The sequence below is a fragment of the Podarcis liolepis genome (genome assembly GCF_965112155.1).
Source record: "Podarcis liolepis genome assembly, chromosome: 6".
Classification (NCBI taxonomy): Eukaryota; Metazoa; Chordata; class Lepidosauria; order Squamata; family Lacertidae; genus Podarcis; species Podarcis liolepis.
The window spans coordinates 60,002,656-60,030,227 of record NC_139559.1 but is presented as its reverse complement, the minus strand read 5'-3'; the positions used below and the strand labels follow the sequence as shown (position 1 = coordinate 60,030,227).

Below are 27,572 nucleotides of genomic sequence, written 5' to 3'. Positions count from 1 at the left end.
TTGACACAGGATATCTGTGGTCCCTTTGTTTCCTCTAGCCACACCACTCCCTCTTGGCCTCATCCCTTTGAACTAATTGTTTATATCAATTATGGCAATCTCCTATTATTCAAAAAACCTCACAAACCTCTGTATTTCAGTAGTTACATTTATATTTTGTCAAGAGGCAACTTAATCTGCTATCTGTCCTCTACACACTTGGAGCCATAGAACCGTAGAGTTGCAAAAGACCCCCAGGGGCATATAGTTCAACCCCCTGAAATGCAGGAATCTCAACTAAAGCATCAATGACTGATGGCCAGCCAACCTCTATCTGCAAGGAAAGAGAGCCCACAACCTCCCAAGGAAATCCATTGCACTGATGAACAGCTCTTACTGTCAGAAAGTTCTTTCTGAAGTTTTGTCAGAATCTCCTTTCTTGTAATTTGATACCCACCAGAGCAGGAGAGAAAAAACACTTATTCCATCATTCATGTGACAGCCCTTGAGATATTTGAAGATGGCTATCTTATCTCCTCTTGGTCTTTTCTTTTCGAGGCTTAACATACCCTACTTCTGTTGACCTCATTGGAGCTTTCAGAATTGTCATCTCCCACTCAGTGCTATGTAAATATAGACCTGATGGCTATATAAATTCTAACAAGAAAAATAAATAATGATTAAAAAAAAAATGGAATGTAACCAAATACAACAGCAGCTGCACATAGCTAAAACCCATAATGCCCTATGCGCCTTAGGTCCAAGCTATCTGAAAAACTGTATTCTATTGTAAGAGCCTGCCCAGGCTTTGTGGTCTTCAGGGAAGGCCCCTTTCTTGGTCCTGCCACCCTCATAGGCACAGTTGGTGGGGACACAGAAGAGGGCCTTCTCAGTAGCTGCTCCCAGAGTTTGGAACTCCCTTCCTGAAGAAGCTAAGCTGGCTCCCTCCTTGTGGTCCTTCCACTGCAGGTGAAGATCTTCCTGTTCCAACAGGCTTCTGGGAACTGACTACTTTTAATGAAAGGGCTGGTACCCTGCTGTTTTTTACAGTAATTTTTAGTAGATTTTATACAGATTTTACATATCATTTTAATTCTATTAATGTTTAATTGATTTTAATGTCAATTTTCCTATGTTTTTAGTGATTCTTGGTTTTATTGGTTAACTTCCTTGAGTCCCATCGGGAGAAAAGGTGGGGTACAAATACAACAACAACAACAGGGAAATCAGGGAAAATAAATATAGTAAATGGAGAAAAGTAGAAAGATTCACAAAGAGTTTAGGAGTTTGCGTACCCTTGCACACCCCCCCCCCAGGAAAAAAGCACTGGCTTCTAGGGAGGAGTACCTGTCTCAGACTCATCCTAGCTGCTATGCAAAATGAACAGCAAGACAAAGGCAGAATAGAAAACTTGAATCAGCATCTGTTTAGGACCCTGGGGTGTTCGCATCAGCTGTTGCTAGCTGGTGCCCAAACATTGCAGTTTTGCTCATTGGCTGAAAGCAGGGAGGGCTTTGCTTGCTTTTTCTCTCTTCTCTCAGGAGAAGGGAACCCAGCGCCTTGCTTTTTCTTTCTTAAAAGGGAGCTCCGAGTTGGCAGTCCTGTCGCCAAGACACTGTGGGCTCTCTTCTGAAGAGCCTGCGTCCCATGTCTTTACTCTAACCTGTCTTCTCCAGGAGGAGGGCAGCTGGTAGGTGCTATTGCTGTAGGCTTGGGTCCAAAGTGCTGGGCTCCTGGGAGCCTGACCTGGTTGTCCTCTGGTATTGTCCTTGGCTGTGGTGAAGAAAAGGCATTGGTTTGCTTGTAGGAATGTGGGTGATCCTAACTCAAGATGAGAGTCTAATGGAATGTCCTGCCTGTGGTTCTATAATTAGAATGTTTTGCAAGAAACATTTTGTTGTGAAATGAACTGGCAAAGAGTTTCATATGTTAACTGCATCAACACATTGGACTGAACCATTCATGCACTTTGTTCTCTGTTGTTGGCCCCAATCCTAACACAAAAATTAAATGTGCTTATAAATATCATAAAATCAAAATTTCACATATAATTCTTGAACGTGGCCAAGAAATTTTCCACATGTTTTATTCTTTTCCGAAAGCATTGTTGTTATTAACATAGTGGGTAACAGTGTGAAAACCGAATCAGCCGTTAGAAAATAGACGCGTCATTTTGGTGGTTGGTGCGCAATTACAAGTTAAAACCACAAGAGGGTATCCTTTTGACAGTTTACCGCAACATCTTATATTAGAGCGCAGCAACTAGTAGCAACCAACTGATCATTTGTAGCTACCTTTCATTCCTAATCATGAATAGTGAATTTGCCAGAATCAGACTCTAGTCCACTGTTTTAAATAGAACAAAAACAGTGTAAGATGAATCATTTACTGGAACTACTGGCTTGTCATTCAGGAAGAATGAAAATTTTCCGGGAGATTTAGGTAGAAATAGTTTGTAATGGTAAATATGAAAGACCTTAGCAAGTAAGGCCAAGGATTTGGAAAGGTTTTTTCTTTCTTGGCCTGCCATTGTCATTTTAGTGCAGAGTTCTCCAGCCTTGGGTCTCCAGTTTCTGCAGGACTACAACTCCCATGGTCCACAACCAGCTTGGTCAGCGACCAAGGATGATTCGAGCAGGGATCTAAAAATATTTGAGGCTGAATTAGCAGGTATTGCTCATTTTCACAGGGGCTGGAGCAGAAACGGATCCAGCTCAGAAGAGATGTGTCTCCTTTCCATCAGTTCTGTTGTGTGCAGCTTTAAAAAGCCCAATTGAAAAAAATTAATGCAGATATTTCTTGGGGACATTGTGCCTGAAGTTCTTAGAGAGTCTTGAACCAGATAAATGTTTGGTCTGAGCTAATCTCATGTCTAGTGTTCTTTAAAAAATAATACTTTTGAGACTTCATTATGGAATTAAAAAAGTGACCCAGTAAGAGGTATGAAATATAATAAAGAAAAAAAGAGTAACTGTAAAAAAGCAGGGTTCCTGCCCATTACCTCATAAAATAAAGTCCATTCTCAGGAGACTACACATTTAATTAGATGTTACAACAAAATACTACCTGATCAGTGGCATAGCGTGGGGGGTGCAGGGGGGGCCAGCCGCACCGGGCGCAACATCTGGGGGTTAGGGGGCGCAAATCCACGGGTTAGGGCATGCAAATCCATGGGTTAGGGGGCGCAAATTACTTGCCTTGCCCCGGGTGCTGACAACCCACGCTACGCCACTGTACCTGATATAGAAACTACAAAAACAAATGTCATGAATACAAATGAATGCCATATTTCATTGGGACTTGCTATCCTTGAGATTGGCCTATTATATAAGTAAGGAATGCCTGCCAATGGAGGCAAAATTCACAGGTCTATTTGCACCCTGACATACCCTTGATTTAAGTCAGTTTCTCAGGCATGAGTATAAACATTGTATTATGCGGCCAAATATTTAAAGAAAAACCTGAGGATTCCTTCCAGCCCTGTGAGATTGTCAAATAAGCAGCTACTAATAGAAAAACTATACTGTATATTGTTTACATATCAAGTCTGTACTCTCATAGGATTTAGTAAGGTTCTATATAAGAAAACTAATCTCTCCCCCCCCCTTCACTGTAGGTAGAATTACTCAACCAATGAGTAATCTCGGTTCTTCCTCTTTATGTGCGTGATTTAAAACAATATGTGCAGACTTTGCCCTTGTTTCTCACAGGAACATTGACCAAGAGGGCAGGTGTGGTTGCTCTAGCTGGATCAGAATCAAGTTTCCCTCGACACAGAGCAGTCTGTTCTGACATAGGAAGAGTTTGAAAATGCTGCTCCAGTTTCTCCTTGTCCTCTGGGAGGCCTTGTCCCCGCAGGTCATTCTGGTGTTTCTGGCTACATTTCTACTTCTTTCTGGTTACAAGAGTCGCCCAAAGGATTTCCCCCCAGGGCCCATCGCTCTTCCCTTGCTGGGCAATGCACTTAGTTTGGATTTGAAGAAGACTCATCTTTCAGTACAAAAGGTAAGGATGAAGGAAATGGTCAGTTTGATGAAGACTCAGCTGGCATGAGATAAATACAAAATTGCAGCAGAAGGGGCAGGCTGAGATGCCCCCTGGTCTGGAAACCTGATTCCGAGAGTCAGCATCCAGATGTCTTGGAGAAGACCACAAATGGGGCATGAAGACAAATGCATTTTCTGTTGTTTGTTAAAAGCATCTGGTATCCAGAGGTATATTTTCTAAAGCTTAAGTAAGTCCGTTGATGTATGCTTCTATTTTGTTAGCAGGCTCCTTTCACTCCCCCTGCCTTTTTCCTCTCTGCCTAAGAAGGAAGTCCTGATCTCTGCTTGCGCAGCATAGCGACCAGCTAGATCTCTCTCGGCTCCTCAATCCAGCGAAAAGTTTGCTTTTCTCAAATTTTGCCTTAGGCCCAAATATACAGCACGATCTGGTGCAGCTTTGCAGCTGCATTGTGTATTTGCAGGGGGCTGTGTGTGTGTGTGTGTGTGTGTGTGTGTGAGGGTATGTCCCCTGCCCTTGCACAAACTCATTTTCAAATTTCAGGTCAAAATTAAGAAAAATAATACTTTATTTTTGTTTTTAAAAAGAAGATAGAATCAGAGATAAGAAACCTGTGCTTTAATAAAAATAAATAAATGTTAAGAAGCTAGCTTTCCAGTGCTATGGTTCTTAGAACAGAATGCCAGAGGTGTGCTTAGTTCATAACTGTCAACTTTTCCTTTTTTAAAAGGGAAATTCCCTTATTCCGAATAGGATTCCTCACAAGAAAAGGGAAAAGTTGACAGCTATGGCTTAGTTTCCATTAGAAACTGGGCCTTTAATGTTGCAGCTCCAGCTGCCTCAGATCAGCTCTGTGACCTGGGGTGAGAGTTGGGTTGGCAAACTGTTTTGGTTCAGTTCCGTATTTTGCTATAAATAGCAGGATCATAAAATATTGCAGTTAAAGCAAGGCGGCTGCTTTTCCAGCTCCCCCCCCCCCACATAATCTGTAATTGACATATATTTGTATCTTGTATACACACACAAACACACACACACACACACACACACACACACGTTACATATTTGTTTCTTGATTTTTCACATGGAAGCTCAAGGTTGTACACATTATCCTTCTGTTCTGTCTTTTATCTTTGCAACAACTCTGAATGGTAGGCTAAAGGTAAAGGTAACCCTGCTGTTAGGTCCAGTTGCGGACGACTCTGGGGTTGCGGCGCTCATCTCGCTTTATTGGCCGAGGGAGCCGGTGTACAGCTTCTGGGTCATGTGGCCAGCAAGACTAAGCTGCTTCTGGCGAACCAGAGCAGCGCACAGAAACGCTGTTTACCTTCCCGCCGGAGCGGTACCTATTTATCTACTTGCACATTGATGTGCTTTCGAACTGCTAGGTTGGCAGGAGCAGGGACTGAACAATGGTAGCTCACCCCATTGCAGGGATTCGAACCACCGAACTTCTGATCAGCAAGCCCTAGGCTCAGTGGTTTAGACCACAGTGCCACCTGTGTCCCTATAAGGTAGGCTAGACTACCATAAATGGCCCATCTTGTTAATAGATTTCAGGAGGGGACCCATTCAGACACAGCATCCCAGCCCAGGAAATCCTGTAGGCATTCCTGCTATTTCTGATGAATTTGATGGCGGTCAAAGTTTCCTCCTTCCATTCAATAAGCATCAAGCAGACAGATTAACACAGTCATACCTTGATTGTTGAACACCTTGTGACTCGAACATTTTGGCTCCCGAACGCCACAAACCTGGAAGTGAGTGATCTGGTTTGTGAAAGTTCTTTGGAACCTGAACATCCGATGCGGCTTCCGCAGCTTCCGACTGAGTGCAGGAAGCTCCTGCAGCCAATCAGAAGCCACACCTTGGTTTCGGAACATTTTTGGAAGTAGAACAGACTTCCAGAAAGTATTCTGTTCAAGAACCAAGGTATGACTGTATAAAGGATTACATACTCTTTCTAACTTTCTTCCCCCCTCTCCATTCAGCTTTCAGAAAAATATGGCAATATCATCAGCATTCAGTTTGGAAATCTGTGGTTTGTAATTGTGAATGGATTGCACCTGGTGAAGGAGGTTCTTGTCCATCAGGGTGAAAACTTTGTCGATCGTCCAAGCGTTCCTCTTGATGATGAAGTCTTTAAGAAGCTTGGTGAGTTTCTTACAATATGGTCAACTGTTTAAACTTATAGAACTTTTAAAAGTCTGTCCTAATTGTACAAGTCCTTAGAATGTTTAATAACATTATATTTTCATGACTGAGGATTAATTTTTTTTATTTGCATTTCCTGTTTCATTGCACCAAATGAAAGCAGTAGCATTAATGTGCGTCAGAGAAGCATACCCTCTCAACTGTTCAGATTGACTGAGCTTACTATGCATTGGGTGGCAAGTCCAGATTTTTGCAGTTTTCTCTGCCATACTGCTTTTTTGAATATTGTATATTGTTTTTAATAACATTTGCATTTTCATGCCTTTTTGTGTCTTTTTGTTTTTTAAGTGGATAGCTTCATTTCAGTTCATTTGTTCTTTAAAAAAGTGAGAATAGTGTTGCGTTACAAAGCAATCTAATAAAGAACAATATCCTTGAAATTCGTATTGGGAGCCTTGGAAATGGATCCACATAATCTCTCCCCACCCCCCGCTATTCTACATTCTCCCTAAGTTTGTGGCATGCTAGTGGCCTGAAAGGAGCTGGAAACCAGTTCCTTTACTAAGTTACTTCCTTAGCATAATGGCTGATCAGGCGATTTGTGCCTACAGTTCAGTGAATTTCAGATGACCATGGTACATGCCTGCTTATTTAGCCTAACTGCTGTGAATTTGTGACAAAGGCATCAGAAAGTCAGATTCAGCAGTTCACCCTCATACCTGCTCTGGGGTTGTACTTAGGCCCTCATCAGGCATCATGCAACTCCTGAGATAAAGGAGAAAGTGCATTTGGGGAATATGCACACTATCTCCATCTCCTTTGTTCCACCAGCCTGCCCAAACCCACTGGCCCTCCATGGAGAACAAACTTCTGTGGCAGAAAGTCAGTTGTAGTCATGTACATTCCTTCTGCATTTTAGAGCACTGCATGATCAGGCAGTCTATGACAATCTCCATTTGCCCTCCAGCTCAGTTAGTCTTCAGTTACACTTGAAAGGCTTAGTTCCTCCAAAAGCAGGTCTCAGCAGGTCCTGTGGTCACTCTCTGCCACTACCCCCTCCCTCCCAGACATTGCCTTTTTGACCATGCCAGGAACTCTCCAACCACAAAGTCTGACCTTTTGACTTCCATGAAAAGCATCAACACTACCAGGAAACCTCCAACCACAAGATCTGCTCAGTTCAACATTTCCTAAGAAGAGCAGGTATCAGCTAAGGGGGTCATGCTGCTTGCAAGCTGAGTCTGTCTGAGAGATAAGCAATCATGGCTGCACTGACCCCTACAACTGCACTTACTACTTGCATAAGTGGTCATGAGTGGGGTCACTGGCATGGACTGGGGTGTGGAAAGAGTGCTGGAACACCTAATGCCTCATTAAAGCTGCTGAGTTAAGCCTTCCCCGTGACTCTGACTATCTGTATAAAGGATGGAGAGGGCAGTTGGAATAGAAGCAGTGGCCTTTGAGATGTCCAGGTCCATGGATGCTCCATGTATTCAAATAGCAGAAGAGCCCTACAGATGAAATATTTTGGATTTTTTACATGTTCTCATTCTCCCCCATTTATTTATTTTTTGAAATGCTGCACTTTTGCTCTATCAGTGTTCCCAAAACCTTTCACATGGTGAAATAAAGTTAGTATTAAAACACTATACAAACAGTAAAGCAAATGAAAAGCAACAATGAAACAGCTGCAGCAGATGCAGCAGCAAAGTCAACTTTGCAGTCTTTTCAGTATGATATAAGCAGGCAAGCCAGATAGCTTAGGGGAGAGAGGAGTCCTCTTTTATAATTAGAAGGTCTGTTAACTCTCCTAACTTACTATTTGCAGTTACTCATTTTAAAAGTCCTTATTTGCTATATGGTGATAATTCTTCCTATTTAGGATTGATCTTCTCTAATGGCCCCGGTTGGAAACAACAAAGACGATTTGCCTTATCAACTCTCAGAAACTTTGGTTTGGGCAAAAGGTCTTTAGAAGAACGAATACAGGAGGAGAGCCGATACCTAACGGATGCAATTGAAGCTGAGAATGGTGAGCACCAGAGCCCATAAACCAGTGGCACCATCTGTGATATTAAAGCTGTCTGAATTCAGGTCAAGACACTGCTTTGCAGTGGTTTTGTTCCTACCTGTATGGTCATTTCCAGAGGATGATTTTTAGAGAGTGCTGTTCAGCCCCATGTGGGGTTCCCCAGCGTTCAGTTTTATCCCCCATGATGATTAACATCTACATGAAATTACTGAGTGGGTCATCCTGAGCTTTGGAGTACATTGTCAGTGATATGCTGAAGACACACAGCTCTGCTTCTCCTTTACATCTGCAGGTGTGGCAGTGGATGTGCTGTTTTGTTCTATTGTGCATCTCTTTTCTGCCTCCGATTAAGATGGTCCAGGCCATACTAGTTAGCCACTTCTACAGAAATGCCCTTTCCTAACCTCCTGCCTTGGCCAGATCTTGACTGATGATCTCACAGATGAGTATGCTAGAAAGTTCTATAAAACTCCAACACTGCACCTTTATCTTTCAGATACCTTCCACCTGTAGAATATTATCTATGTCCTCCTGTCGTGGAATAATCCCAGCCTATAAAGAAATATAAAGAAGGCAAATGCTCACTTGAAAGCACAATGTGCCTGATGTCTTATACATAACTCTATCCCACAGAGTCCTTTAATTACTGGGTGTAACATTCATACTAAATGGTTTCTTCTGTTCAAAGATCCAACCCTATCCACACCCACCTACATTCCCCACATTTTGTTCTTGTTATATGGAAGCCATAAGCACTCTTATTTCTCTTCTACCATCTTTTCCTCCCTCCAGGGCAGCCATTTAACCCTCACTTTCAGATTAATAATGCTGTTTCAAATATCATTTGTTCTATCACTTTTGGGAACCGCTTTGAATACCATGACAGTCGTTTCCAGAAGTTATTGAAATTGCTTGATGAGGCAACGTACCTTCAAGGAAGTCGGGGTCAGGTAGGTCTTCTGTCAGAAACGCTCTGGCCCAGACAGACTCCCACATGCTGGCTGAATGTTAATTCACGTGCTGTGGGTTTTTCATGTTATGATTTCTTTCTCCCACATTCTAGTCACCCAATCATCTCTTCCTATTCATATCCCTTTGCCATCTTGCTTTGATTTAGCATTGTCTGTTGGTTGGGATGCCTTCAGTATTATAAAGCATTCATAAAAAAAAGAACCATGTGCTAAAACACAGTTTAGGCTATTGAATTGGTAATCACATGTGTAACTGAATAAAAATCTCTGCATATGAAAAAGTAGCACACACCATGAGGAGGCTAAAACCTTCTCTGCTAGCTTTCCACAGGGAAGGAATTGGTTTTTTATTACTTGTAGGGGACATTCAAGCGTTGTTCCTGAATATTTACAGAAATAATACTAGATGGTGCACAAAACTAATGTTTATTAATCATTTATTGTTGTTGTTATTTAATATACATACATATATTCCATACATATATGTGATGCTAGTGTTTGTTTCCTCAGCTGTACGATCTCTTTCCCACTCTCATGAAGCACCTGCCAGGATCCCATCAGACTATTTTAAAAAACTGGGAGCAACTGAGATCCTTTGTGAAAGAAATCATTGAAGAACACAAAAAAGACTGGAACCCATCTGAACCCAGAGACTTCATAGATGCCTACCTAAATGAAATGGCCAAGGTAAGAGACGTAAAGGACAACAAGTTTATAGTTGTTGTTCTTTTTAAAAAGAATAATGATACTAGAAGAAGGCAGAGGTACAATCTAAAAGGCCAGACCTAGCTAAGTGGTTTGTCTAAGCAGCCTTTGGTGCTGGCCATATTGTTTTTGCTGACTCTGTATTTAATTTGACAAACAGGTGAAGTTTGTGTGCACTTGCGTGCACAAGTGCATATATAAATATGATTTCATGCCTTTCATGGGGTGGCATTTCCCCATTTGCCCACTAAATTTCACCACTTGTTTGTGATTTGTCAGAGCAGACAGTCAACATCACCCAAGGCATTGTTGTAGAGGCATATCATGAGATGCCATTTCCTCAGTTGGCTGTCTGAATATACTCTGTAGTCCAGACCAAACTTTGACAAGACCAAACCCATACTTTATCCCAACTTCAATAATGTACAGGATTGTTGATGTGACCCTGCTGGGTTCTGGATACTCTTCAGGAATAGAGATGAGGAATTCCATGGTGATCACTTGACAGATGGGACTGGAACTGGGATGATGGTGTTCGAAGGCCTCTTAACACGCTGGTGCATTTTCTTTGCTTCAAGGGGGATGCTGCTCCCAGTTTCCATGAAGAAAACCTCCTACATTCTACACAGGATCTGTTTTTTGCTGGAACGGAAACAACTTCTACAACCCTGCGCTGGGCTTTGCTGTACATGGCCATATATCCAGAAATTCAAGGTAAAATTGTAATTGGCTTCTTTCCTTTTCATTACTTTGGGTTGGATTCAGTTAAGTCCTACCCACAGCTAACCCAATGAATTTAACAAACTCAGACATGCCTATACCCAATGCTTTTTTCTGGGGGCACGCAGGTGTATGCATACCCCTAAAAATTTTGTGAATCTAATGGGAGAAGAAACATTTTTTTAAAAAAATTAAGTTCCTCCCCCATGATAGTGAATCGTCAGTTCCATTGAATAGCATGGTGAATCATCAGTTCCGTTGCTACCACAGATGGCAGCCTATAAAATGGTGATTTTCTTGAGACAAAATGAGAGTACCCCTCAACATTTTTTAAGAAAAAAGCACTGTCTATACCCATCAGATGTGTAAAAAAAGATAGATAAGTGAAGGGAAGAATGTGAAATTCTGGCAGGTTACATGCTAAATAAAGCATAAACAGAAATTGCTGGAATACATATAGGAAAAAAACTAACGAAGAAAATAAGAGACGTTTATGATTATCAATGGAGAAACAGAGCAGTACAGTAACAGAGAAACTACAAGATTTATATAAAAGAAATAATGTATTTATATTTAAAGAAAGTCAATCACTTGTTACAGAGTGGCAGGAATTATATTTGTCCTTTTGGGGAGAATAACAGTTATTAAAATGATAAAAATATTGAAAAGCCAGTTTTTATTTCAACATTTACCAATTCAATTAACCACACATGGCTGAAAGCTGAAATTATGTATGATGAGAAAGCAAGAAAAAGAGTTCAAGTTCCAGTTTTAAAATTATTGTATGTCACAAACTGCAAAAAACAGTTGTAGAACCATGTTTGAATCATCGTACTATATGTATATATTTCTATGTCTGATATGTGGAAGATTCCACTACATGAAGCACTTGGAAAATAAAAATTAGGTCTGGGTGAAAAAATGAGTCCCAAGGCAATGCTGAAACTCTACCAGTGCAGCTGCTGTCTGCAACCCAAATAAAGGTGATTCCACAAATGGGCCACAATTGCACAGAAGCAACTTCCCTTCCCACCACACAATGGGCACCCAGTGATGGAACAACATGACAAGTCTCCCCTGCAATTCTGCTGCTCTTGTATTAACGACAAATCTTCTTTTCTTTGTAGCAAAAGTCCAAGGAGAAATAGATTCTGTGATTGGCCAGTCTCGCCAGCCAGCGACGGATGACAGGGACAGCATGCCCTATACCAATGCAGTTATTCATGAAGTTCAAAGAATAAGCAACATTGTACCTTTGAATGTGCCCCGGATGACAACTAAGGACACTATAGTGGCTGGGTTTCGTGTGCCCAAGGTAAATGTTAAGAAGATACAGCTTTCTTATCTGCCTTTACTCTTCCATTAAGATGTGAAAACTTGAAGTCCAAGTTCTAAATGAGGGGTAGCTGATATTGTGCTGTCCAGATGTTGTTGGACTCCCAACTGTCATCAGTTCCAACCAGCTAATGGGCAGAAATGATGAGAGTTGTGTCCCAGGTTGCATCACCCCCATGCCTACCTGCAGAGTTGCACCATACCATTAGGCTGGCACTGGTTGGAGAGAAACTGGTTTGTCAGTTGTAAATCTGGACCCTTCCCACTATGGTGTTCTGCTTTGCCCATCATTTCACTCCTCTACTGCTTATGGAATTCTAGGCTTGTTTGGCATAACAGCGATGCTAGCCCTGGGGCAGATGCTAGAGTATTCTTGGGATACACCATGATCTGGAAAGGATAGAGGGATCTGAGCTAGATAAGCTTTTGTTTTCTTCAAATTCCTCTGTAAAACCGGACCCAAACCACAGTCTCTGTTTGAATGGATAGCTGGTCAGTCTGAAATTTGCTAAAATCTGGTGTTTCTAACCATAAATTTTAGTAGTCCAGCAGACATTGAATATATTTTTAGATCTATATTGGAACCTGTGTTTTTGTGGAATGTAGTTGGATGAATTATTTAATAATGAAAAGCTAATGTCTCATTCAGAGCATATCTTTTCTGCACCAGAGAATAGAGTTTGACTGCTGTGATTACAAAAATATAACACAAAGAGTTCATGGACATTTTTAATCTAGCTTCTTCTTTGACAGGGAACCATAATGCTTGCCAACTTGACCTCTTTGCACTTTGACAAGGATGAATGGGAAACACCCAATGTGTTTAATCCTGGCCATTTCCTGGAGAACGGGCAGTTCAAGAAAAAGGAAGCATTTTTGCCATTCTCTGCAGGTAAAAAAAATGATGGACTCGTCATCAAAATTTCAAGAGTTACTAAATGGTGGAGGCCTAGTAGCTGAGAGCCTGGTGTAGTACTAACTATATTGTATATTGCAGAAGTTACCAAACTTTTTGGGCCAGTGGCCACATTTGACATATAAGAAAGTGATGTAGGCACCAGTCACAAAATGGCTCTCTTTGTGAGTGTGGTACAACACAAATGTTGTTGACATAGTCCCCTCCTCCAATTAGGCAGTGTGGGTTTTTGAGGGGATGTTCACAGGTGTCATAGGTGGCACTGACAGCCCACAGGGACTAGACTGGCTATCCCTCATGTATTGTTAGTTTGCTATACCCTTAGCTTAGTTAGATGCAAAATAGGTAGTGTGAATGAGGTAGATTCCAATTAAAATATTTCTCTCCAACACTTCATATGATAGAAATTTATGTACCTCAAATGTATGCATTCCAGATTCTAGAAAGCTGTGAACATATTTGTTCAGTTTTCCCATTTACTTGAGTAGGAAATGGATAGGACCGGCGTCTTCATTTATTTTGCAACAACAGAATCCCTTTTACAGGTACAGTAGTACCTTGGTTGTCGAAAGGCTTGGCTCCCGATCAAATCGGCTCCCGAACACCCCAAACTCGGAAGTAAGCGTTCCGGTTTGCGAACTTTTTTTGGAAACTGAACATTCGATGCAGCTTCAGCTGCTTCCTGTAGCCAATCAGAAGCCATGCCTTGATTTTCGAATGGTTCCAGGAGTCGAAGAGACCCCTGGAACGGATTAAGTTCAACAACCAAGGTACCACTGTATTTGGTTCCTAGTCTGCCAGGGTTATTTTAAACAAGCCACTGCCACTACTGCTTTAGCTACAACTAGTTACAAAAGGAGAAGTTACTGCAGCAAAAGGTCTCCACTAAAGCATTCTCTGTATCCTTCTCTTCTAGGAAAGCGAGTTTGTCTTGGAGAGCAGTTGGCGAGGACCGAGCTCTTTCTTTTCTTCACTGCCCTAATTCAGAAGTTCACTTTCCAGGCTCCAAAGAATGAGACATTAAGCCGTGAATTTAGGATGGGTCTGACATTGTCTCCCCTGCCATACCGGATATGTGCATTCTCTCGCTAAGGGGACTTACTTTATGTCATTGCCGTTTCTTTAAAAAGTAGGATCAGTTTATGGTGCAGGAACAGATCTATGCCACTTGGAAGCCCTCAAGAAATAGCCGGATCAGTCCATGCACAAGCTTCTCAGACGCTGCCCAACACCACCTGATTTATAGATAGCTAACTTGTTAGCCTATGTGGCTTGCTCGACTGGCTATGTGCAGATTATTCATTAGCCACCTCTCCCAATGCCTCATGTTCTCCAAACAATGTCTAACATCAAAGAAGGTGAAGGTACCCAGCACTATCACATCCTTTGACAAATTAGGACACTAAAGGTTGTTCTCAGCCATCAAAGAGCTGAACAAGAGATAGAGGGGGGGAAGGAAACAGAGGCAGGAAGGGTAACCATGTCAGATCACTGTCTTCTAGAAATACAAATATCTTCCAGATAAATTACCCATATATCCACCCCCAAACGATTTGCACAAAATAGCTTCTAGGGAGCCCTATGCGGCCTAGGACCTATGTACCTACAGGACCGCCTCTCCTGGTATGCCCCGCGGAGGACCTTAAGGTCCACAAATGACAATAATTTGGAGGTCCTAAGTCACACGGTGGTTAGGTTGGTCTCAACTAGGGCCAGAGCCTTTTCAGTACTGGCCCCGACTTGGTGGAACGCTCTGTCACAAGAGACTAGGGCCCTGCGGGACTTGACATCTTTCCGCAGGGCCTGCAAGACAGAGCTGTTCTGCCTGGCCTTTGGTTTGGACTCAGTCTGACCCTTATGTTTCCTTCCCCTTATGGTTGACTTTTAAAATGAGGCTGCATTTTAAATTGCATTTTAACCTTTTCTTTCTTTCCTATTAAGTTTTTACTGAAATTTTATTGGTGTTAGCCACCCTGAGCCCGGCTCTGGCCAGGGCAGGCGGGGTGTAAATAAAATTTATTATTATTATTACCTGTCTCAGGTGCCTCCAGGCTGCAATGGAAAATGAACAGCAAGACAAGAAGCAGGATAGAAAACTGGAATTGCCAGCTCTTTAGGACCCTGGGGTCTTTCTATCAGCTGGTGTCTAAAACATTGCTGTTTGCTCATTGGCTCAAAATAGGGAAGGAAGTTTTGCTGGTTTCTCTCTTATCTGTTGAGAGGGAGCAAACGCTTGCTTCTTCTTTCTTTAAAGAAAGATCAGAATCAATGCTAAGGTCACTAAGAATTTGTGGGCTCTGGTGAGGTCCTGGGCCACAGCTGCTGATAGGTTTCTTCAGCTCCACCCCATTCTGTCCCGGAGGAGAGTTGCTGGTAGGTCTTTGTATTGCAGGTTTTCAATCTGTTGAATTTGTTTCCTGACAACGGAGAAGTCCTCCCTCAGATCTTCCACATCTATCATGGAATGGTATTCTAGCTTAACACTTTTGACCTTTAGCATATATTTTTTTAAAAAAATAGATTAGCTCCTTTGCTCTTCCAGATTGTGTTTCTACATCTTGCCTATATTTCTATCCTCTGGTTGCATCTGGGTTTTTTTTGTGTGTGTGTTTTTGTCAGGGAGGTGGGGAGGCATCAACAAGTAGTACCAGGACTAAGTTCACTGTCAAATTTTGTTATGCATGCTTTGTTTGCTATTATGTATTTCTTACTTGCCTGAGAAGATTTCATTAAAAGCCAATGAAAAAACAACAACTGTGGATCCTTAGGAGCTTCTGCACCTGGGCCTGACCTGGTCATGAGCTTGTTCTGGTCCTGTTGGAGTGAAGAAAAGGCATTGTTTTGTTTATAGGAATGTGTGTGCTTACAACTCAATATAAAACTCTAATGGAATTCCCGCCTATCTTTATGAAATTAGAAAATGTTGTTAGGCATGTTTTGTTCATAATGAACTTGCAAAGAGTTTGATATGTTACCTGCAGCAATGCATCTTAATGAATATACATGCATTTTCTCTTGTTAAATGGCCAGTTATTGCCATTCTGTATTGGTGGCCCTGATTCGAATGCAGAGTTTAAATATGCTTGTAAATATAGTAAAATCAGTGAAGCATACAACTGAGTTGGTTTGTGGACGATGAATATTCTTAGGTTTTATTATTTTCCAGAAACATTATTGTTGTGATTGAATAAACATAGTCAATGACAAGGTCTGAGTCTGCAAAGTGATTTCCATGAAAATACCTAAGAGTGGCAATTTGGCTGTCTGGGAGCACATAGTGCTGACATTCACAGGGGCAGGGGCAGAGGAGAATACCACGCAGAAGAGACATGCCCCCTTTCCACCAGTACAGTGGTAGCTCGGGTTACATACGCTTCAGGTTACAGACTCTGCTAACCCAGAAATAGTACCTCGGGTTAAGAACTTTGCTTCAGGATGAGAACAGAAATCGTGCTCCGGCGGCGCGTCAGCAGCAGGAGGCCCCATTAGCTAAAGTGGTGCTTCAGGTTAAGAACAGTTTCAGGTTAAGTACGGACCTCCGGAACGAATAAGTACTTAACCCGAGGTACCACTATTGTATCCATTTGAAAAAGTTCAAGAAGACATTCCTGGGGATATTGTGTGTGCACTTCTTAGATGCTTGGGTTAGCTGCATGTTTGGCCTGAACCAATCTCTATTGTAGTGTCCCCCCCCCCCAAAGAAGCAACACAGAGTCGTATGGTCTTTGAACTACTCTTAACGAGTACTGAAGGAGTAGATGAAGGCTTAATCCCAGTTCTTTATAAAGTTTAGAGTGTTAAAGGTGTTTTGGGGAAGTTCTAAAATAATGCAGCAGGATATATTCCTTACCCCAGGCTTGATACTATTGAATCTGTTTGACAATTCAAATAGGATTTTAAAGAACAATGAACTTACTATTCATCTTCTTCTTGTGAGTAGGTGAACAGTAATGAATATTTGGAACAATTTCACCTGTATTGATCTGAAATATTAATATTTTACATAAAGCCATCCTGTAAAAACTCTTTCATAAGCTACAAGTATTTACTAAGAGGGAGAATAGCAACACGGCAGTGATGTTGATGTGCTGCATAAACGTGGACAGAGCCATTCCAGAGCTCCTGGCAATGTGTTTACATTGAACCAACTTTTCTTATGCCACGTGGCCTCCTATTGGCTAAAACTGCCTAGTACTAGAGGGCTCTGGCCTTCTGAATGATCCTTCTCCCATCTTCCCTGACTATTGGCCATACTGGCTGGGGCTGCTGGGAGTTGGAGACCAAAAACATCAGGATAGATGTTGGTACCTAGTACCTTTTCTAGTCAGTCTGTTGCCAAAAGAAAATCTATGTAGTATTGAACGGAGGTAAGCAGTTTCTCTCCTTTGGCCTCCTTAGCCAAAGGCAGCGGCATCGCAACGGGGGTGGGGGGGCAGGGGGTGGTACGCCCCAGGTTCCATGTCTGCGGGGGTGACCAGATGTCATCTTGCGGGGGTTCGTGGTGGCGCAAGCTGCCATTGCGCCGCCACAGCTGCTATAGCCACGAGCAGAGGATCCCGCGCCGGCAGCAATCCGTTAAGTACGGCACATGTGCGGCGTTGCACGCATGCACTGTACATAGCAATGCCACACATGCGCCGTACGGCACTGGAGCAGCGCTGGCGGCAAACCGCTAAATAGTGTATGTGCGGCATTGCTACGTACATCGCATGCGTGCAACAGCGCACATGCGCTGTCCTTAGCAGATTGCCGCCAGCGCTGCTCCAGCGCTGTATGGACAGTGCCAGGACCCTCCGTTCATGGCTGTAGCAGCACCGGAGGGATCCTGGCACCATCTGTATGGCGCTGGAGCAGTGCCGGCGGCAAACCACTATAGAGCGCATGTGCAGTGTCGCATGCATGTATCGTACGTAGCGATGTTGCACATGCGCCCTACATCGTGACGCCCACCCCGGGTGTCACGACACCTTCCTTCGCCCCTGGCCAAAGGTCAGAGCTGCTGAAACTATAGCTGGTCCAAATGCCTCAGGAATGGAAGGCATCTCCCTTGGTAGAAGTTTTTAATTTTTTTATGCACTTGCAAAAAACCCTTCTTAGAAATGTCATAAAGGAAATAAACGTTTACTGTTCCAAAGAAGTAAAAACAGGAAGGAAATATTCTAGTTCAGAAACTGCTCTCCCCCACTCTCTTTTTCCCTCTGGGTAGGGTGACTCATTAGGTTATCTCCCTTCTGCATATCTGTGGCCATGATGTGTAACACTGTGCACAAACTTTCCTTTCCTTTCTTACAGGAACATTAGCCAAGAGGGCAGGTGTGGCTGCTCTACCTGCATAAGGTTTTAGATTCCCATGACAGATAGCAATCCATTCTGACAAAGGAAGGCTAGAAGGCTTTGAAGATGCTGCTCCAGTTGCTCTCTGTCCTCTGGGAGGCCTTGTCCCTGCAGGTCATTTTGGTGTTTCTGGCTGCATTTCTGCTTCTTGCTGATTACAAGAAAAAGATTCGCCCAAGGGATTTCCCCCCAGGGCCCATGCCTCTTCCCTTGCTGGGTAACATGCTAAACATGGATTTCAAGAAACCCCATTTTTCCATGCAAAAGGTAAAGATGACTGAAAGGTCCCTGACATGAGTTAAGCACAACATTACACTGGAAAGTAGCTTGTGACCCTTGGTATAGCTGTCAAATGTGTATTGCCTCTGAACACAGAGGATCTATTTTACCTAACAATTATTTGTAATAGATCTGTCAACAGATTCTTTCTACCACCTCTGCCTTTTTGCTCCAACTCTGGCCAGGAGAAAGGTCCTGAGCTATGAGGTAGATATCTGCTTGGATAAATAATTAAGCACCTTACAATGCACAAGTTAAGATTCCCATTCAGAAACAGTATCCCAGCCCACCATGCAGACAGATTAATACACAATATTAATGTTTTACATATATATCCCCCCTTACATAGTTCCTCCTTCTCCATTCAGTTTGCAAAAAAATATGGCAACATCTTCAGCCTTCAGGTTGGAAACAGGCGGGTTGTGGTTGTGAATGGATTGCAGCTGGTGAAAGAGACTCTTGTCCATCAGGGTGAAAACTTTGTAGATCGTCCAGTCCTTCCTCTTGATAAAGAAATATTTACATCATTTGGTGAGTTTCTTTTAATGTGCTCAATTATTTAAATTTACTAAGCGTGATATTTTCCCAAGTCTGCCTTAATTGTATAAACCCTTAGGTTGTTTGATAATATTATGTTTTCATGCCTGATGATTAGATTTTTTCATTTTCATTTCCTGTATCATAACACCAATCTCAAAATATTTCCGGAAAAATTAAAGTTCCTATTAAAACCACAATCAAAAGAGTAAAACACGCAAAAAGCAACAGTGAAGCAGCAGTAGCTTAGCTCAGTTCAAATGCTCTGCAGTCTCCTCAGTGTGGTATAAGTAGACAAGCAGAATAGTTTAATGGAAAGAGGAGTCCCTTTATAATTAGGTCTTTTAAATCTCCTTGCAATTTGCAGTTACTCCTTTTAAAAGTACATATCTGCTACATGATATTAATTCTTCCTATTTAGGATTGATCTTCTCTAATGGCCTTAGTTGGAAACAACAAAGACGATTTGCCTTATCAACTCTCAGAAACTTTGGTTTGGGCAAAAGGTCTTTAGAAGAACGAATACAGGAGGAGAGCCGATACCTAACGGATGCAATTGAAGCAGAGAATGGTGAGCACCAGAGCCCATAAACCAGTGGCATCATCTATTTAAGCTGCTATTTCGTATACACACTCATGGTACAAAGCTGTGTGGCATTCCTTTCCACAAATGTAGCTCTGCTGGAGCTGGGAGAACCTCATAATTGGAAGGATGGTTTTTTTTAAAAAAAACAACACAGGTGCTTATCCATTGTGGGACTTGGAGCTTATTCTGAGTTTTGTTGCAACCCCAAACCACTAAGTAGGATAAAATAACAAGAACAAATAGGTACATGGAGTGTTTGGGCTGATGATGTGTTCCCCTTTTTGAGAGCTACAACAACCAAAGTCATAAATAAAGTCATATGTTTGGTATACAGTGGTACCTCGGGTTAAGTACTTAATAGAGTACAATAGAGATTGGTTCAGGCCAAACATGCAGCTAACCCAAGCCTCTAAGAAGTGCACGCACAATATCCCCAGGAATGTCTTCTTGAACTTTTTCAAATGGATACAATAGTGGTACCTCGGGTTAAGTACTTATTCGTTCCGGAGGTCCGTTCTTAACCTGAAACTGTTCTTAACCTGAAGCACCACTTTAGCTAATGGGGCCTCCTGCTGCTGCCGCACCGCCGGAGCACAATTTCTGTTCTCATCCTGAAGCAAAGTACTTAACCTGAGGTACTATTTCTGGGTTAGCAGAGTCTGTAACCTGAAGTGTATGTAACCTGAAGCGCATGTAACCCGAGGTACCACTGCATTCTTTTGGTATATTGTGCCTCTTTTTTCTGTCTCTGATGGGGACTGCCCTTGCCATTCTTGTTAGCCAAAATGTCCTTTCCCAACCTCCTGCCTTGGCCAAACCATACCCACAGCTGTTCAGCATATGCTACCAAAGCTATAGGACTCCACCACGGTGCTTTCATATTTACACCCTCCACCTGTAGAATATTACCTGTGCCCTCCTCCAGCTGAATAATCCTACCCTATGAAGAGGACAAAGGGTTATTTTAAAATATAAGTGTGCTTAACGTATTATATGATGTGTCCTAACTTAAATCACAGGATTTAACATTGATACTAAATGGTTTCTTCTGTTCATAGATCCTACCCTATCCACACCCCACCTATATTCCCCACATTTTGCTCTTGTTATATAGAAGTCATAAGCACTCTTATTTCTCTTCTACCCCTTTCCCCTCCCTTCTTCCAGGGCAGCCATTTAACCCTCACTTTCAGATTAATAATGCTGTTTCAAATATCATTTGTTCCATCACATTTGGAGACCGCTTTGATTACTATGACAGCCGTTTCCAGATGTTATTGCACTTGCTTGATGAGACGATGTACCTTCAAGCAACTATTTGGAGTCGGGTAGGTCTTGTGAGTAATGAAAACGAAACCGCTTTGGCCCAAAGAGACTTCCACACTTTGGTTGAACATTTATCCATCTACTTCGGTTTTCACGTTCTGATTTCTTTATTTTCTCATATTAGTAATTCGAGTATCTCTTCCCATGCATGTCTGTTTGCCATCTTGTTTTAACACTGTCCATTGTAATATTGAAGGCATATCTGCTGGGATGCCTTTAATATTACAGAACCTCCTCTCTGCTTGCTTTCGCCAGAGAAGGTGTTGGTTTTATATTCCATGTAGGGGACGTTCAGATATTGTTCCTGAAACTAATTTCAAACATTCAAATATTAAATATTGTTCCTGAAATTTACAAAACTAAATAAATAATACTGGGTGGTGCACAAAACTAGCGCACACAATCTTTTATTATTTTTCCTCAGAAATAGCCCGAGTAGGCTTCTTCTTTGTATGGCATGATGTGAATATTTTTTGAGAGGGGTTTCTCTGCACATATATGATATTGGTGTTTGTTTCCACAGCTGTACAATATCTTTCCCACTCTCATGAAGCACTTGCCAGGGCCTCATAATACTGTCTTTAAAAACTGGGGAAAGCTGAAATCCTTTGTGAGAGGAATCATTGAAAAACACAAAGACTGGAACCCATCTGAACCCAGAGACTTCATTGATGCCTACCTAAATGAAATGGCCAAGGTAGGAGATGAAAAGGACAAACAGTATATATCTTTAATAATAAAAGAGTAGTAGAAGGCAGAGAAGCAATATTAAAAACCAGAACTAGTCATGTGGCTTGTCTGAATGGTCCTTAGTGGCTGACCATATTCCTTCTGTTGAGTTTATGACTTCAGCCAAAATACATTTCTGCTTGCATGAATATAAAGTCATGTATTTTATGGGGAGATACCTCCCCAATAGTTCACTGTGATTTGTGAGAGCAAATAGTTGGCATGACTAAAAGCATCACTGCAATGAAGGCTTCTCATGACCATTGCCTCTGTTGCCTGAATAACCTCTCTCTATGCCTACCTAAATGAAATGACCAAGTTGAGATATAAAAAGAACAAAAAGTATATAATTTTTAAAATAATAATAATAATAATAATAATTTTATTATATTTTATTTATATCCCGCCCATGTGGCTTGGTTTTCCCAGCTACTCTAGGCAGCTTACAGCATATATAAAACCACAACAAAACATGAAACGTTAAGAAACAGAATATCCTATACAAACCAATAAATCAACAGAAACTGATAATAACAACAATAATAAACTGTTTACAGTTATACCCAAATTAAAAGAACTGCCAACTCCAAGTAAACATTTAACCAAACACAACCTGACAAAAACATACCAGAGGAACCAAAATTGGAACTGCTTAAAACATTGTAAAACAATTTAGCCAGCTGCCCAAACCCAAGAGTTGTTCCAGCAATGTCCCATTGGCTCCCAGGAGCCTCTTTGGCTGTTTAAGCCGGATCTGGGCCCCGCCCCCTAGGCCAGCTGGAAATGGGCCTCGCAGCAGGGAGCAGTTCTCCCTCCAGCACTCATGGCAGCAACAATGATAATAGGAGAAGGCAGAGATACAATATAAAATGCCAGAACTAGCTACACAAGTGGTTTGTCCAAGAAGGCTATATTGTTTTCATTGACTCTGTATGTATTCAGATGAACAGGCGAAGTATATGTGTGCATTTGCAAGTGTACATGTAAAAATGAAATCATGCATTTCAGAAGGTCCACTGCCCAAATTCTGGTCTACTGCCCAAATTCCACCACTTGTCTGTGATTTGTCAGAACAGACAGTTGATATGACTGAAAGCATCACTGTAGAGGCATCTCATGACCTACCATTGCCTCAGTTGTCTGTCTGAATCCACCCTGTCTAGGAGTCTGTAGTTCCCATGGTGATCATTTGACAGATAGGACTGATACTAGGATGATGGTTTTTAATGACATGACATTTTAATAACATGGTAGACTTGTGGGTCTGACAGGATGGTGTTTTTAATGGCAGCTTAACTCCCTGGTACATTTTTGTTTTAAGGAGGATTCAGCTTCCAGTTTCCATGAAGAAAACCTTCTACATTCAACACTGGATCTGTTTTTTGCTGGAACAGAAACAACTTCTACAACATTGCGCTGGGCTTTACTTTACATGGCCATTTATCCAGAAATTCAAGGTAGAACTGTAGTTGGCTTATTTCCCTTTCATTACTTTCGGTTATATTCAACTAAGTCCTATCCAGAGTAAACCTACCAAGATTAATGAACATTACAGTGGTACCTTGGGATACATACACTTCAGGTTACATACGCTTCAGGTTACAGACTCCGTTAACCCAGAAATAGTATCTCAGGTTAAGAACTTTGCTTCAGAATGAGAACAGAAATCGTGCTCCGGCAGCACGGTGGCAGCGGGAGGTGCTTCAGGTTAAGAACAGTTTCATGTTAAGAACGGACCTCCAGAACGAATTAAGTACTTAACCTGAGGTATCACTGTACTTAGACATGTTTATACCCATCAGTTGTGTAAAGCAGATAAGGAAATGGAAGATTCTGGCAAGTTATACACTAAATAAAGCAAAACCAGAAATTGTTGAAATAAACATAGAAAAAGATCAATGAAAACAAAAAGAGTAGTTTATGATTCCAAATTGAGATACAAATCAGTGCAGTAACAGAGAAAATAAAAACAACTATGAAATGTTATTTAAAGAAAGCCAATTAATTCTTAGCAGGAATTATCTTTATCCTTTTCAGGATGAATAGCACTTTTTAAAAAGATAAAAACACCAAAAAGCAAGTTCTTATTTCAACATTCAGCATTACAATCAAACATACAGCAGTGATTCACAAATGAAACATAATAATAAAGCAGCAATTTATTAGGGTTGCCATGCGTCTGTAATTTCTTGGACATGGTCCTCTTAAACAAATGTATGGGAAAACCTGGACTTGTGGCAGCCTATGTTGGAAGTGTAGATTTTGGCGAATTTAATAAAAAATGAAACTCAGAAATTCATTTTTTAGAAGAGATGGGGGGGGCAAAACTAAAAAGAGCTCAACAACTTTTGTCTACAGGTTGCGCTATTAGACAATATGAGTATATCTACAGAGTAGTATATAATTCATTTGAATACAAGTTGGTTTTATTTGCAGATGATATTCTTTTGTTTATTTCTAAATCCTCATTTGCTGATGCAGATCATAGGTGCCTTTCCTAAAATATCAGGATACTCTGCTGACTGGTCCAAATGAAAATTGATTCCAATAAGTGAAAATTTGGTTACCCATTCATTTAAAGAGTATCAATTCTGTGCTTGTTCAAATCCATTAAATATTAAAGATGGGCCTCCCCTACAGATCTTAGATAAAGTATATCCTTCTTGTGTTGATAGGAGATTTTCTTTTATTTGCAGCAAAAGTCCAAGCGGAAATAGATTCTGTGATTGGCCAGTCTCGCCAGCCATCAATGGATGACCGGGACAGAATGCCCTATACCAATGCAGTGGTTCATGAAGTTCAAAGAATAAGCAGCATTGTGCCTTTGAATGTGCCCCGGATGACAACTAAGGACACTACACTCTCTGGGTTTCATATTCCCAAGGTAAATGTTAATAGCTTTCTTACCTCCTTTTCCTCTTCCCTTAAGATGTGGAAACTTGAAGCCAAGGTTCATGATGAGGGTTAGCTATGATGAGGTTCTCCAGATGTTGTTCAACTCCAACTCTTACCAACTTGAGCCAGTATGACCAACAGGCAGGACTGGGGAGGGAGTCTTGGGTGTTCTTGGGGGGATGGATTTGGGATAGACTTGGGTCTCTCTCTCTCTCACACACACACACACACCCACCCTGCAAAAATGGATTCCGACTGCAGTCTGAACCATTTGTATGGATAGCTAGTATCTTCCTTTACTTTCTTTTTTAGTGGTCATTACTAACCACACAAAACAGAAACAGCCAGCCTCTGGTGTTTCTAATTGTAAATCCCCTAAACACTCAGGTAAAGTCTGGTATTTTAAAATATATAGAGGTGCCTGTGTTTTCATGAGCTGTGGTTCAATTAATTACTCAGAAGTCTCTCATTCAAAACATATCCTTTCTTATTTAATGGACAGCATTGGTATTGGATCTAAGAGGCTCAGTACTACCGTAGAGAGTTGCACAGATAAAAATACAGAGAGTTCTCTGCCAGTTTAATCTGCTGTCTTCTCTGCTTCTTCTTTGACAGGGAACCATAATGGTCCCCAACTTGACCTCTGTGCTGTTTGACAAGGATGAGTGGGAAACACCCAATGTGTTTAATCCTGGCCATTTCCTGGAGAATGGTCAGTTCAGGAAAAGGGAAGCGTTTCTGCCATTCTCTGCAGGTAACAAAAGTTGATGGGTGGCTCATTAGAATTGCAACAGTGACTACATGATAATGGCTTGGTTGGGGGAAGTCTGGTGTATTGCTAAAATAGTTGTGCACTGTAGGGGTCCCCACCCTATTGAAGCCAGTGGTCATATCTGGCATTCTGAGGAAGTACTCTGTGTGTAAGACACAAATGGCTGCCATAGGAGGTGTGATGTTACACAATACGGTCAAAATAAAAAAATTCCTTCCAGTAGCACCTTAAAGACCAACTAAGTTAGTTCTTGGTATGAGCTTTCGTGTGCATGCACACTTCTTCAGATACACTGCAGTGTATCTGAAGAAGTGTGCATGCACACGAAAGCTCATACCAAGAACTAACTTAGTTGGTCTTTAAGGTGCTACTGGAAGGAATTTTTTTATTTTGACTATGGCAGACCAACACGGCTACCTATCTACTACACAATACGGTGTTGGCATGCTCTCTTCCCACTCCTCACTGAGCCGTGTGGTTTTTTGAGGGGATGAGGAAATAGATAGGACTGGTTTCTTCATTTTGAAACAACAGAATGTTTATAGGTATTTGGCTTCCTGGTCCACCAGTGTCGTTTTAAATAGGCCTCTTTCACTACGGCTTTAGCAACAACTAGTTACAAAAAGAGAAGTTTACTGTAGCAAAAGCTTTCTACTGAAACAGTCTCTTTCTCCCCCTCTTCTAGGAAAGCGAGTTTGTCTTGGAGAGCAGTTGGCGAGGACCGAGCTCTTCATTTTCTTCACTGCCCTAATTCAGAAGTTCACTTTCCAGGCTCCAAAGAATGAGACATTAAGCCGTGAATTTAGGATGGGTGTGACATTGTCTCCTCTGCCATACCGGATATGCGCATTCTCTCGCTAAGGGGACCCATCTTATAGCATTCTTTAAAAAGTATTATTAGTTTGTGGGATAGAAGCACACTTGAGGCTTAATCCTAATTATGTTTTTTTAAAAATGATTTTTATTGGTTTTACATACAATCACATTACGTAACATCGTACCCTCTTATTTTATCTTTTTGGCTCAACTGAGCCTAACGACTTCCCTCCCTCCCATCTGATGGTTTATAAAATTAAACTTTACATCTTTGCATTTCACTTCGTTTCCTATCATTGTTATATCATTACCTAAAATATTGTATTACTCAACCTGAATAGGTAGCAGTTTCATCTTACAAATCTTCAAATAACCCTGCTAATGATGTTAATTGCTTAGAGTTGTTTTTTAGATATAATATAAATTTGTTCCTTTGGAATGCTTGCTCTCGCTGGTTCCAGATTCTTCCTGTCAGTTTTGCCAGTTCTGCAAAGCCCATCAACTTCATCTGCCACTCTTCTTTTGTTGGTAGCTCCTGTTGTTTCCATCTTTGGGCTAACAAAATTCTTGCCACAGTTGTTGCTGTTATGTAGTGTAGTTTCACCCTGGGCCAACAGGGGGATACTGTATATAGTTTTCACTCAGGTCTGTAGATAGTTTTCACTCAGGTCCGCGGCAGTTATTTTAGGCGGGAACTCTGGGCTGTTGTGGTTACAATGTTGACAGCCGGCTGCCTATAAATACAGGCCGGCTGAGCTGTTCGCAGTCAGTTTTTATTCCAGCTTACCATAATAAAGAGCTACTTGAAGAAATCGCTGTGCCGGCTGCTATGTCAACCCACGACTTAACTCTGGCGACGAAGGTGGGATGGATGGACATCAGAGCACAGCCAGATGCGGCCAGCCTCTGAACTGAGCTGAATCACTGAGCTGAATCACTGAGCGAAATCACTGGGCAGAACCAATTCAGAGCTGACTGTTCTGGCTAGAGCACTGTGTTCCATCCATCGCCCTTCACGCCGGCATCGGAATCATGGCTTCACTTGTGCCTCTACCGCCGTTTGCGCCAGCCTCTGAATCATGGGACTCCTACCTCGCTCGGTTCGACTGCTACCTCCAAGCCAACGAGCTGACAGCAGTATCAAAGGATCGGAAGCGGGGCCTATTCCTCAGCCTCTGTGGGCCTGAGGTGTTTGAGACGGCCCGAGCGTTGGTTGCGCCTGAAGCAGTCCAGGCAACACCATGGGACACGATCCAAGAGAAGCTCCGCAACCACTACGCACCAAAGCCGTCCAAGATTGCTGCCCGCCATGCGTTCTACCACCGGAACCAGGCAGAGGGGGAGTCAATCAACAACTACACCACCGCCCTGCGACAGGCTGCAATGCACTGTGAGTTCCGAGACTTAGACGATGCCCTGATGGATCGAATCGTCTGCGGGGTCCGGGACATCCATCTGCAACGGCGCCTCCTAGCCAAGCC

General features: G+C 41.9%; 1 protein-coding gene across 1 annotated transcript; it reads left to right on the top strand.

The window, feature by feature from the left end:
* Positions 1-1,299: 1,299 nt before the first annotated feature.
* Positions 1,300-26,372, top strand: LOC310709809 (uncharacterized protein). Its single transcript, XM_083509848.1, has 19 exons — positions 1,300-3,052; positions 3,226-3,984; positions 5,976-6,138; positions 8,021-8,170; positions 8,963-9,120; positions 9,652-9,828; positions 10,425-10,560; positions 11,694-11,881; positions 12,655-12,793; positions 13,734-13,906; positions 18,206-18,418; positions 18,799-18,961; positions 19,389-19,538; positions 20,721-20,881; positions 21,403-21,576; positions 22,930-23,065; positions 24,305-24,492; positions 25,119-25,257; positions 25,961-26,372. The coding sequence occupies exons 2-19, from the start codon at positions 3,790-3,792 to the stop codon at positions 26,134-26,136; spliced, it is 2,979 nt and encodes a 992-aa protein (XP_083365974.1). The 5' UTR covers positions 1,300-3,052; positions 3,226-3,789; the 3' UTR covers positions 26,137-26,372.
* Positions 26,373-27,572: the final 1,200 nt, after the last annotated feature.